Raw genomic sequence first — 14,166 nt, 5'->3', positions numbered from 1 at the left:
CTTCTGCAGGCACCCGGAGAGCCAAGTGAGGGATCCCTAGAATGTGGTTCGTGGGAGGAAGGGCACTAGCTGCTGTGTGGACATGTGGGTGATGTGGTGCAAGTCTGCTCCACGCCTGAACTGGGGCTGGGTTGCTCCTGAGGCTGGAACACTGGGGGCTCTGTGACAAGGCTATGCTGATGGCAGTTAATAAACATGTTCCTGTTTACACATCTGTCTTCAAAGCTAGAGTATGAAAGGGTCTGCTCTGTGTGTAGCCATTTTGAGTAAAAGTGTTTTTGCACTTTCAGCAAGTTCAATTTTAACCAACTTTACATAGGGCATCGCATACCTAAGAACCAAGCTTAGCAAATGTTCCTGTGGTTAATGTCAAATCAAGGCAAGAGGACTTCAATAATTAACTTCTGGCTAGAGATTTAAACCGTTTTTGGCCTTTCGTTCTGGGGAGAAAAGATATGTGGGGGTGGGGAAATAGAAATTATAAATGTATATATTCCTATTTTTTAATACTTATTGTCCTTTACATACTTGAGGACTGTTGGTGTGAGAACATAAAATTCATTATTTAGCTTGATTTGCTCATAAAATGATTATTCTATAAAAATTTAAAGTAAATATGATTTAAAATGTAGTAATTAATTTTAAATGTCTAATATTTTGATCCAAAGAAGCTACAAGTTAACTGAATTTTAAGAAACAGATACTTAGCTTTTACCATTTTACAAGAAGGCCAAACTTGGAGAATGTAAACTGTAGACACTATAAATCAAAGCAAGCAAACATATTCCTTGCCATCCCTCCAGGTTTACCAGTCTCTTCTGTATCATTTTTAGAAAAGAAACTGAGGGGAAAAGAGCGCCTCTTTCCAAACACAATGAATACAATTCCCCAGGAACTGTGTCTAATTATACTCATTTGGAAATAAAAATTTCATTCAACTGTATTCATAAATCATAAACATCTCCTCTTTCCCATTTAAATAATTTTGAGTATGCTATTGATTCGAGAGCCTGAAATGGTTGTTAAATGTAGACTAAAGTGAGGGCAAGGTGAGATTAAGATGGGATATGAACTCCCATCTCCCAGGGGATTTTCCCAGGCATTGAATTGATATGTACATATGACTTATATATATTATAAAAACTAAGTGTAGTCCAAGTGCAGTTAAAATAACTAAGTGTAGTCCAAGTGCAGTTAAAATTCAAGGTTAGATGCACCAAAGAGCTTACACAGATACTTCCTTTCAGCAGCTTTGTGGATCTCGAGTTTACAGGGCTAGAGGCCAGATTCAACTTTCCTACTCTCAAATATTTGAATTTCCCTGTTACTCCCTTCCCTGAACTCGTGAGCAGTAGAACAAAGCATCAGTTTCTAGGCATCCCTGAGGCCCCTATTCTTTTTCTAGGTCTTGCCTCAGTCAGGTGAGGATGGAGTCAGTCTCCAAAGCTCAGGAGAAAAGCCCTTCTAAGTAACTTACTGCTTACCTTCTGGCTCCCTGTTAGTCAGAGCCACTCTGCCTCCCATCTCTACCTGGCCCAGACTTTCAAGATCCAGTTAAATCCATGACATCAACAACTCTTGTGGGAAGGCCCAGGGTGGCCACTCCTTTCTGGAGAAAAGAGGATGTAAAGAGAAACATATTTAATGAATCATCCCTTCCCAGCTTCTGACAACCTGTGGGCCTCATCATGAATCTTCCACAACAGCTTCAGTCCTGTCCCAAACATAACCAGAGCTCTTCTAACCCCGAAGGTACTAATGGGTGGGTGAAATATTCCCACACCTGAGAGGGGCATCACCCCATCGCTTTCATTCACTTCCTTCCACAGACTTCCCCATGAAGGGTATCTGCAACCTGAGCTCTCCCCTTCCTAACTACCCGTCTAGAACACCTTCTAAACTGGCATCCAGCATCACTGCTCTCCTGAGATGTGATCCCGAAGGACTGGTTTGGTTACTACTTTTTTGGAAGTTGTTAAAAATTAAAAATGCAATCTTTCAGGATTTTTTAAGTTCAAAGGGTATCTTGCTCAATCCCTATTCAAATAGGGCAGGAAATAAGATAGTAGTAAATCCCAAACAAATGCACTTCAATGCCACCAGGAGGCCCAGCCCACAAGTGGCATCTTGCATATTTGTGCTGATTCCCACTCTCCCCACCCCCACTCCCAACTGGTAAACCTATTTCACTTTTACAAATATTAGCCAATCCCACCACCACAATACGTAAATAAGCAGAGAACCAGGCTTTATCCAATATAAATTCATTTTTATTGAAGCAGCAGTCACATGACTTTATATCTATCCTTTAGATTAGGCCTGACAAAGTGTGCCAGCCCTAAAAAATTGTTTCTTTTTGCACTAAGTGACATAACAGGTTTACATACATTATCCAGTATTGGAAATGAGCAGACTCAAACACAACATGTGTTGGCTACCTGGGAGGTACAGCCCCACTGTTTGTGGTGTCCATATAATTCACAGATACTCCCAAAGACCATTACTAGTGGGATGAAAGTTAAAAGAAAATACAGCTACACCAAACCAGGAATACAGTAATCAGACAGCAGCGTATACATGTTTTAAAATTTGTCCCTTTCAGGGATGTTTTTCCTTCAAAGCAGTGTCTGCAAATCTTCCTCTACATCAAATCCAAAGGTTTCCAAGATGGAAGCTGCACCTCTTGGGGCTATACAATGGAGTAGGACCATCTGAAAGAACTGGAACTAGTGTTCCTATCTTGACTTTAATAACAAAGATCCATGTTTCTCTAACCGGAGGAACGAAGTGCTGATGTGACTACATTTTTGCAGTGGCAAAATAGGTAGGGTGAAGAAAAGAAGGTTGGGTACTGAAATAAAGACCACACACTTGTGAATTTTAATTTCATTTCCAGGCTAACCTACTTTTTATTTAATGCAAATTACAGTACCAGTTAACTATTTCCAAACCAAGTCACATAGAACGAAATGTATTTACAAGGGAATGGGGAAAGGGAAAAAAAACATTAAGCATACTTTTCACAAAAAAGTTTATATTTAAAATGAAAAAAAAATCAGTCACAGAGGCATTCAAGTAGTAATAATGTTATACAGATTTTGCTTTTCCTTTATATCAAGACAGATTTGCACAAGTGTTTGCAATAGTTTTATACAACCCACAGTCCTTTATATATATATATATATGATAAATTTTGTTTTCTAGATTTGTTTTTAAGATGGAAGTGGTCACGCTAATTGGTGTGTGTACAGGCCCACGCGATCCATCGGCAACACATTAATGAATGCAAATTTTACAGGCAAGCACGTTTTCATACATCTATCTGTATCCGCCTGTAGACAGATATAGTAAGAAAAAAAAACTTAAAAATTAACACAAGGAAGTCTACTTTGTCAAGCTAACCCCTTATGTACTGGTTGTCATTTTGCTTTTATTGCAGAGGTGCAAAACGGAGCAACAAACTTAAGTAAAACGTCATAACCCTTGTGAAAATAATCCAGCCCCAGGGATTACTTTCAAAGCCTCTCAAACATAGACCTTAGTCTGGAACTCTACTCTGCTTCTAGCTGTCTTTCTTATTTTCAGTGGCTCAGGTTTCTACCAGAAAAGACAGATTTTATTGTAAAGCATGCTTAGTTTATTTTTCTAGACAGGGGAGAAAGTGTTCAACTCTGTGATTAGATGATCATTAACAGGAACGGTGGGAATCAGATACTATTTTGGTTTAAAACAAAGAAAAAAACCCCAAAATCCTGGGGATCTGGCATTGACCAAACTTCCTTTGGAAGATTCCAAAGTTAAATCCCTTAAAAAGGAAGGGGAAAAAGAAATGAAATGCCAGTGTCTTTATATCCACAGGGATAGAGAATACACAGTCCTCTCAGAAACCTTTGTGTTGGTGCAGACAAGATGACTGGATAGGCAGCCTTTGTTAAAACACAAATCAAAAACATGTGTCTAAAAATTAAGAGGACTTTAAAAAATGACACAACATGTCACTGGAAAGAAGGTGCAGTCTTCTGCCTTGCTGGAATGAACACACCATGTTTCAAAAATAGTAACCTTTGGTTTGGTGAAGTTTTTTCTTCTACTCAAGACATCTTATATGGAGTACTTGGAGGCAAAACAAATAATTCTGATTTTTTTCCTTAAAGGCCTTCATGATGGGCACACAGTAAGAATTAAACTGATTTTTTAAAAAGAGAAAATAAAATGACATTTCACTGAACAGGGGTAGAGGTGGCAGGAGGGAGGAAATCTCCCCGATGAAAATGACAGTCCTCAGCTGCCAGGGACACACTGCAGCATCTCGGACCACCGGTGTGTCCAAGCCCGATGCAATTCAGAAACTTTGATTTATAAAAACCATTTCTCTCTCTCATTTGGGAGGGAAGTAGATGAGGAGGAGGGGAGAGAGAGAGCGTGGAAGGCGGCTGAAATCTGCTGTCCGTAAGACCCATGGTTAGGGTTTGGGGAAAAAGACGAGCAACATCTAACCTATTTGTGATCCTCCAGCTCCAGGGCTCCCTGGCACTGCACTAAGTCCCGAATGGACTAGTGCCAACTGAAACCAGTCACTGCTACTGAGGAGGAAACGGGTTCAGAACCAAAACAAAGGCAGGGCTTGAATGAAGTGAGATCATGAACATGGTTTCCTCTTTCCACTCCTGAGCATGGTATCACTGAAATTAACTGTGGAAGGGGCAAAGACACTGTGTTATGAGTGAGTTATTATTTCAAAGGGAAAGGGAGTGGGTCAGGGAGACATGGAGAGAGAAACCAATTAAAATTTGCAAAATCAAAAACAAAAAAAAATACATGGAAGCGAAGGCACTCCAAACTATATAGATACACTATACATTGCTAGAGTTATTGTTACAATAATACAGGCCGGTACCTACTGTACAGAGTTAAAACTATATGGCTTTAAAAAGCTCGTCTACAATTTGTCTGATTATTAAACAGAATCACTGCCCTGAACAGTAACTTTTTGCTCATTAATAACAGTTCCTGGGTCCACATATTTACATACAAAACAATAAAACTTAAATTTAAAAACACTGAAAGAAAATATAATGTACAAGCTTGAATTTGGTGAGGAGCTTTTTATTATTATTATTATTATTTACAAAAAGATATTCAGAGACCTGGATCTCACTTGTATAAAAGAGTTCTGTGATCCCGCCATGATCCTTGAGAATGAAAAATCACGCCCCTCAGCCCTCACACACACACAATAAAATGAGAGAGAAGAGTCTGACTTTTCTCTCTTCTTCTCTTACCCCATTTATTGGGGGGAGTGTTTCCTAAAACAAGCACAGATTGTTATGGACTCTAGCAAGTATACCAAGTCCAGAGTAGTGTCTGTGTCTGTGTCCAAATGTTTGGCTGGGCAGTTGGGTCTGAAGGTAGGTCCGTTTCTGTCACAGACCTGCCATCCAGCTCCTCTGGAAATCCTTTCTGAAAATGGTCTATCAAAGCCATTCCCTTTAGGAATTATGCTGCCAAATACTTTCAGACTTCTTTCAAATCTTAATTTGTTCTCCAAAGCTCATTATGAAAAGTGAAACTGAATTTGATTTGGTTTGAGTATATTTCCTTTCTCAAGAACTCTGATACAACCAGAGGTCTGAGAAACCCTTCTGTGGCTTAAGAGCTTAGCTGAACAGTGAGTAAAAACGGAGATGGCTCACAGTTGCCTTTCTGGGTATTGGTGCACGTCAGCAGGCAGTACGACTCTCTTGGAGAATCACACACACTTGGTTAAGAAGCAGGACAGGGTGCTGGGACCCGCCTGAGGGCTGGCTGCCAAGAGACTTCACTTCCCAATCACCTGGAAGCCGAGCCCCCCTAACATGACCTAAGGTGGCAATGAGGAGGGTGAAGGGAGGTTGCGCACAACCTGGGGATCAGCTCTGCAGCCCTGCAGTTACCAGCTAACCTTGGAAGGTGTGTGAGGAAGGAAGGACCGGAGGGAGGGAGGCGGGAAAGGTGGCCATCACTCAAGTGATCTTTAAATGTAAAGTACAACTGATTGTGCCTTAAAGATTCATAAGTCAAGTAATGGCCCATAAGCACCAAGGTGACTAAGGTTCATTTTAGAGTATATAAGGCCCACATAGACGTCAACCTTAAAGTATAAAGCAAACTAGTCGGGAGAATCTAGTCCCTCACTGCCAACGGAATCCTTCAGTCCTTCTGCTTTCCAAGGAATATTGCTTTTTCTTCAAAAACAGAGACTGGGTCTTACACTGTTCACTGATTAGACAAAGGAAACAAAAACAAAAATTCTTAACTGGGTGTAGGGGAAACTCACTCTTCTCATGCTTCAGCCAGTCAATTTTGATACTGTGGACAAAGGGAAAAAACAAAAACAAAAAAAGGCAGTACTGAATCTATGTATATAACATATATACACACATCTATATAATCAATTTTCCTATAAAGTCAGCAGGTACAAGTGACTGTTTGTATCATTTTGATGTGTAGCTTTTAATATTCCTACCATCTAAAATCATAATGGCCTCTCTGACATGCATCAATAAATAAAATTTAAAAAGCATGAGGTTAAAAAAAGCTGAAATTAAATACAGATTCTAGATTTGGATTTAAAATTAGAACTATGTGCAGAATGTGACAATTTCTGCAAACTCAATTTGCAATTAAAAATATGAAAAATAAGCCAGTAGACTGTTACAGTTCACATTATTTAACTATAATGTCCTCTCAAGTGTATCTTTCAGAGGGAAGCAACTTTAGAAAAAAATCTGGACAAATTCATTCACAGTGGTGAGATCTGCCCCTGGCCTGTCCCCTTCCTCCAGGTTCATCGACTTTTAACCCCTGCAGCCACAGTGGCCGATCAACATCCTTTCCCGTCTTCTCCTAGGTCACTAGTTCAAAATTGTACTAAGATTTACAGAGAACCTTTGGTCAGGCAAACAAAGATCCACGCACAGAGCACACTTGCTCCTTCTCTGACAGCTTCCTAGGGGAGTTTCTTCACCACCAGCACTGATTAAGAGCAGAACAAAACCTTAACAAATCAATTAAGAATCTCCCCCTTATAGTTTCAAACTTTGTTGACCTCCCGGGTTACAAATGAGACACATTTCCTTTTTTGTCTGCCACACCTGCCACCAACATGCCAAAGGCAAGTCTTCAAACACCCGAGGATATGGATTAATTTTTACAAGTGACATTTAAGTCCCCATTGAGTTACACCTGCTAAGCTCCCAACCAATTTCAAGCTGTGCACTATGCCAAAGTCTTATACTTGACTTTAAAAGAAAACAAAGTTCAAAAAAACTTCAGCACAGAACAAAGTTTTCTTTTGTGGAAGGGGCATGAGGCAGGAGTTCTGTTTTTAAAGTATACAACAGCAGATTTCTGATAGAAAAAGATTGTCGTGGGAGAGAGATTGTGTGTTCTAGTGCTCCGCTTTCCCCTCCCCACAACCCCTCCCACCCCCTGGATCTCCCTCAAAGTGAGAATACAATGAAACCGGTTTGTATTTATAGATATTTTACAAGGTTAAATAATAACAACAATAATAATAAAAAAAACTGAACACTAAAATGAACAGGTTTTTTTTTTTTCTCTTTTTAATTTTCTTTCCAAACGTGACCAGTGTTGCTGAGCGACACTCAAGTAACTGGTGGTTTTTCCTGTGCAGCTGGCTGCTCGGGACTGTTCAGGTGGAGTTGGAAGCTGATGCGGAAGCGGCATTATTGGTCTGTCCACGGTCTCCAGCATTTGCATCTGCAAATCAAAGCCCCAAGAGAGAGCATGAGCAATGCTGTCACACCCCAGAGAGAAAAGTATACTGCCTCAACCGCAGACTGTGAGCTGTGTCTGGAATGTTGTTTTAAATCTGGCCAATACTATGAAGTCTGAATTTCTTTCTGCTTAGAGTTAAGTCTGTGCCTTGGCCTGGTCTTGGTGTAGGGAAGGTAGTGTCTTTGAGTTAAGTTACAGACTCTGAGACCATGTCTGCCAGAGCTCTTGCCACAGCTGGGATTAGCAAAGCATGAATACTCAGCTGGAGTCTAGCTCACTTTAAAATAAATGAACAGTGCACAGCTGGGAAGACTTGCTAGACATTCTGAATGGTGTTATACTGTGCCATCTGCTTAAGTGGGTGAATGAGTGGAGGCAATGGAAGTAATATGGGTCACTGTTGATAGGCAGAAGCACTAAGTGTAAATCAAACTCAGATGCTTGCTAAGTACAGTCCCTCTTCATTATTCATAGAAATGGAAGACAACCAGCAAAAAAGAAACAGCCCTTGTAGTACCAATTCTCTTATTCAAAGTCAATAAAGCACCTTATAGTCAAATGTCTTCACATTGAGCTTACTTTGCCTAATCCTTTGGAAATACCTCTAACTTTACAACTTTAACCTCCCCCTAACCCTTAAGGTTCATTATTATTTCACAGCATCCATTAAAGTTTTAACAGGCATTTAACTGTTTCCAGACTGGCTCTCCATCTCGGATGGACTCCATCTTGGCCACAGACTCCTGTTTCAGTGGCTGGTCAAGTTGCATCCCTGTCATTCCACACATGACTGGGAATATTCTGTTAGGCAATTTTCTCTCAAACACTTCACACTAAGTCCTGAGCAGGAAGAGGTGTCTTGACTGAGAAGGGCAACTTCCAAGAGCCATCGCCCTAGAAGTCATTATCACCTTTGGCCATCAAGGCTGGTGATACCAAGAAACAGATCCAGAGTCTCGTTTCTCTAGAGACTGAAGCTCTCCTGCATCCTATGATGAGTAGAGTAAATAAATGTCATGGATGAATACAACATTTGGTCCCTGGATCTTTCTACTCTGAATTTTTTAATTGAGCAAGAAACAAAGACCCCCAAGGACACACAGCAACTCTAGCTCAAGGAACTCTTAAGGACTAGCTATTCATATTCAGTTTATCATTTTGATAGCCGCTCTTTAAAAACAGTGCTTCCTTTCTAAATTCCTGATTGTTCCTCAAAACAATCTGCCTTTATATACATTTAACTCAGCCTTTGGGGGAAGAAATGTTTGTATCTCTTAATATCAGTGGTGGTGCTTAGTTCATTTAATTTCCTTCACAACACCTATAGCTGCTTCTAATCCTGTTTTCACGCAAATGACTGCAGACATTATGGCATCAGGGTCCATGCATTAGGCTCATGCTGCCCATGACAGTGCATCACGTGAACCTACTTGGCCTGGCACATGGACAGGTGACAAGAGAGGGTATATGCTATATAGCATAGAACCTAGTCTTCAAAGGCAGGTAAACAGCCTTTTGCAATAATCAGTAAGTGACTATATCTGATACTTCATTCTTAACTCCTGGTTTTTCTTGGATATGCCCTGCTTAGCAGGAGTTTTACCCTCAATGATCATCCAAATTCTGTGCATCAGTAACCTAACATCAATTCCTGTCCAGGCCACAGGTTCCTGTAAGGTTTTCTCCAGAAAAATGTTCACTTTCATAATCCAGGCAGAGGTTGCATTAAAAACAACACTCCTGAGAAAGCCTGGAAGGTACAGAGATATTTCAGAATTAAAACGCTCCTCACAAACCCATGCTTACTGTACCATTCCCCGTGCTTTGGATGACACTCCGCCTATGCGCGATCATCATCCAACAGCACTTCTCTCTCATTTCAACACATGAGGATGACAGATGCATTCTGGTCTTCCTCAGGACAGAGGGATCACCCATCATCAGGAATTCATGAGCACACACACCAGCGCCGTTAGCAGCTCTGGCCATGGTAGTCATTAGCTATCGGCCAACACCCACCAAGGCTCAGCTACATGGCCAGCCAACCAGCCCATTTTATCAATCTACTCTTTGGCAACATCCTATTTAGCTACTAATCTGCAGATGTCTCTCACTGGCTACTACCTGTGAGCTTATGACATCCCCAAAACTTGTCTCCCCTTCCTTGGATAAACTGAAAGCTGTTTGTATGATCATAATAAAAAGCACAAGCCTTTTAAATGGGCATGTAACCAAAAACAAATTCACCTTCCCACTAAAATTTGAAAAGACATTCATACTCCTCAGATTTGTAATTTAATGATCTCTTATTATTCTTTGAATTATTTCCAAATCACCTGATGAGTAAAATTTTAACAGCTAATTATTTTGATCACAAATATCCTTGATATCTAAAGTCACAGCACTAGACTCACTCATCAAAAAAACCCCAAAACCCTTTGCCTAGTGAACTCCACTTGAAGTCAAATTATACATGTGCTTGCTGAGAAAAAGAACAGAGTTCTCTGTTTTTCAGAGGGAGACAAAGCACAGGGATGAGAAAAGCAAAACAAAGTGAGCTTTCATAAACTTAATAGTGGCTCCAACAGACTATCTGGTTTTCTAACTGAATAAAGCTCTTCTTGGTACATGCTTATTTAGATCCCATTGTCAAGTCTATACATTTATTTTACAGAGTTGAATCTGAATTAATATGGGCTCTCTATAATAAAAATGTTCGTTAATTTAAAATTCTGATTAATTGTCACTGGACTTAGATGTTTACTGTACTTTCTATAACTTTTCTTCCAAACATTTAAACAGTAACTCTTTAAAAGCAGCAAAGTTCATTTTGCTTCCCCTCCATTCCCTTCCCTTTATATACGTACTGGTAAAAGTGATGCGACCTGGTATTACGATTGAAAGGTAGGCTCAGATCTGTTTTCTTTTTCCCCCACAAAGGATCCAACCATGAATAATCAAAGACTAATTAATTGTCCAGTCTCTTCTTTTCAGTCTTGAGATGCTCTTCTGAAGTTCACATTGACATATCTTCCTTAAATCTAATCCAATTCCACAAACATTATTGAGTATAAAATCTAGTTGTACAACTTAATACAAGTTATTTAACCTCTCTACTCTACCTTCAATTTCCTCATCTGTAAAACAGTCATAATACCACCCATCCATGAGATAAGGCCTATGAAGTGCTTAGTAACTGTCCAATAAATGGAAAGGTGAAGGAGAAATACATCAATGCACAGTTCAGCATGATCACAATAACCACCAACACCATAGGTGAGTCATTTAGTCCACACAGCAACCCCAAGAAAGAGATACAATTATTGCATTCATTTTGCAAATGGGAAAATGGAGGCACAAAGAGATGAGGCAATGTGTCCAAGGTCACAGAGCTAACAAGTGGGAGAGCTGAGTGCACAGAGAACAGAGGAATGATGACCTTTATGGGTGGCAGGAGACAAGCAGAAGAGATTTCCTAGCAAAGGGAGAATAGAGGGCTTTCATTCAGACCTAACCCCTACATAGTCCAATGTGATTTCTTGAAGCCTATTTCTATTAACTAAAGGGTTACTACATTAAAACAGGTCCGTGAATTTAAATTAAGAGTATAGTTATCTTATTACCTAATTTTCAAACAGTCTGTATGGGGTATATAGAGACAAAAGCGTTTTGGAAACAACTAAAGAGCTGGTATTTCACCAAATTCCAACTTCCTAGAAACCAATGCCCATTACTCACCTTCTGATACTGCTATACAATAAACACACCAAACAGCAAACATACCAACTAGGGATGGACTTGAGGGAGGATGGGGAGAATAATCAGCTTTGGGGGAGGAAGGTATAAGATCATTCTTTTACATTGTGGTAGCCACCTTCCAAGATGGCCTCAATGAGTCATGTCTTTTGAATCCATGCCCTTGTGTAGTCCCTTCCCTCAGTAAACAGGGCTGACCTGTGTAACTAACAGGATATTGCAGAAATAATGGTGTATGACTTTCAAAGTTACGACATGAAAAGACACTGGCTTTCACCTCCTCCTCCTCTGATCACTTGGTCTAGGGGAAGCCAGATGCCACAATGTGAGATACTCAAGTAGCACCAGGGAGAGGTCCACATTGTAAGAGGCTGGGCCTCTGCACACAGCCAGCACAGACTCACCGACCACTTGAAGCAGATTTTCCAGCACCAGGCAACAAGCCTGCCAGACACTTTGACTGCAACCTCATGAGAAACCCTGACCCAGGATTATACGCTTCTGATTGTCTGACACACAGAAACAGCGCGAGATAATAAATGTTTACTCTTGAGCTGCTAAATTTTGGGGCATCCTGATATGCAGCAATAGATAACTAATATACACATATATGTCAAATAACTTAAACGCCAGTTAGGGTTTGTATTCACAAGCCCATCAGAGCACTGCTGACCAGTCCCTCTACAAAGGGCCTTGGTATGCTCCTAATAAACCGTACAGGACAAGGAAGACTGCATCAGATGTTCAACTGTTTTTCCTTAATGCCGAGAAGAGTCTATAATTCTGTGGTTTTTGGATAAGGCAAAGGGAATCTGTGCATGTATTGAGACCAATTTTATTCTGTGTGACTTCAGTGGTAAAAATGCCCCGCTGGGCAATCCCACAGTGACACTAAGGGTGAAATTCTAAGGTATTAGGTTCCCAAATAAAGTCCATCAGGCTGTGATTTTTGTCATAAATTTTTATGTGCAAAATTCTGTATCTGATACACATATATTTTCTAGGAGAGGTTCCACAGTTTTATTTTCAGATTCTCAGCGTTGCTAGATAATCGAATCATGAGTTTGATGGGCAGCTGTCTCAGTACTGAGGAAACAGCCCCATGAAGTTGCTCAGGTGGTAAACCTCAAGTTCTCATCTTGATTCCTCACTCCCCCACCCCTGCCAGTACATCAGCAAGTCCTGTCCATTCTCCCTCCAAATGTATCTGTTCAAATGTGCAAATGGGAGAGAAAGGAGAGTGAATGCAAGGTCCCACATTTATAATCTGTCACCAAAGGGTTTAAATAAAAAAAGCAGAAAACAAGGTGAGGAGGAAAGGACAGGGAATACACAAAGGAGCTGGGGTTCCAAAGGCTCTGCCACCACGCACTCGTGCTGCAGACAATGGGTCTATAAAAGCTAGAACTTTCCAATGGACACAAGTGTTCACTGGCCCAGCAGCAACAGTGGAAATGTTCTGTATACTCTCTAATGGGATGGCTGCTAGCTATATATGGTTATTTAAATTTAATTTCAATTAAATAAAAATAAACATTTAGTTCCTTATTTACCTTTAACACGTTTTCAGATTCTTGAAAGCTATAAAATCATTATTGGTATATTCGTAAAAGAGCATATTTCAGATATATTAAATCCTTTTTGTGTGTTGCATGTACTTCACGAGTATATCTGGGAACTTTAGGTATACTTTTATTCCCTTATTTCCTTTATTATGCTCTCCCAAGCCTATTTTATTATTTCTATTCACCAGCTCTCCTCTTTTTATAAGTGAGAAATGTCTCATGACAGGTCAACTCATCTAAAAGACACAGTTGTGGCAGCCTGGGCTACGTGGTTTGTAACATGCAGCTAACTCAGGATGTTCCTATTCAACCTGTTCCAAGTGGAAATGCCTCTACTATAAAACTATGTCTCAGACATTCATGTTATTAACTGACACATGAACAAGACCATTACTCACAGAGAATTAAAGGCATACCCTAAGCTTATACGTAAAACTGAAATGAGTGTACCCTAAATGAAATTAATATGTCACTAGTAAGGAAAAGGATTCAATTTTCGTTTTTCTCTTTATAATGTCTACTAGCATTTTGACTATTTTGTGTGTCATAATGAGGGAGAGGAAGGGGGAAAGGGGGAAAGGGAACATTCCTCAGCAAAGTATCATCAACGCTCTTGTCATATTATTCCAAGGAAAGGGTGGTGGCACAAAAACCATGGTGGTTTCAGTCATTCAAAAAGTAGAACTGAAATTCAGATGCCAGTGAGACAATCAATCCACCAACAAACCTGGAAGGCTTGTCGACAAGACTGTTTATACTTTATCTGCCAGTGGCAGAGAGGTCTTTGCTGCTGTGAGCTCAGGGCCAGAGCATATTTTAATGAAGAGGTTTGGTTGTTCAGGGTAGGAAACTGAAGGCCATGGGGAACTGGGATATATTTTCAACTGTTAAGTTAGAAGACTTAATTTAGGAATAAAGAATAAGACAAGGCTCATGAATATGAACACTAAGGAACTGAGGAACAGTTGAAGAATACCTGGAAGAATGTCTGATACCACATTCATCAACTTAATCAAGAAGATTTTACATTACTTTTGGAGGAATGGGAAAAAACTGAAGTAAAATT

General features: G+C 40.0%; 1 protein-coding gene across 3 annotated transcripts in view; it reads right to left on the bottom strand.

Annotated features, from left to right (window-relative positions):
• Positions 1-7,507: 7,507 nt before the first annotated feature.
• The window catches only part of GSK3B (glycogen synthase kinase 3 beta), a 167,138-nt gene continuing 160,479 nt past the window's right edge, over positions 7,508-14,166 (bottom strand). For all 3 annotated transcript variants that reach the window (XM_031455135.2, XM_010981569.3, XM_031455129.2), the window contains one exon: positions 7,508-7,761. Coding sequence is in view for 2 of the 3 variants with exons in the window: in XM_010981569.3 (XP_010979871.1) it covers positions 7,694-7,761 (68 nt within the window). In the remaining variant the exon portion in view is untranslated. The remainder of the gene's footprint in view (positions 7,762-14,166) is intronic.

The sequence above is a fragment of the Camelus dromedarius genome, chromosome 2, assembly GCF_036321535.1.
Source record: "Camelus dromedarius isolate mCamDro1 chromosome 2, mCamDro1.pat, whole genome shotgun sequence".
NCBI lineage: Eukaryota > Metazoa > Chordata > Mammalia > Artiodactyla > Camelidae > Camelus > Camelus dromedarius.
Note: the sequence above shows the minus strand (reverse complement) of the source record. Positions and strands in the feature narration are given on the sequence as shown.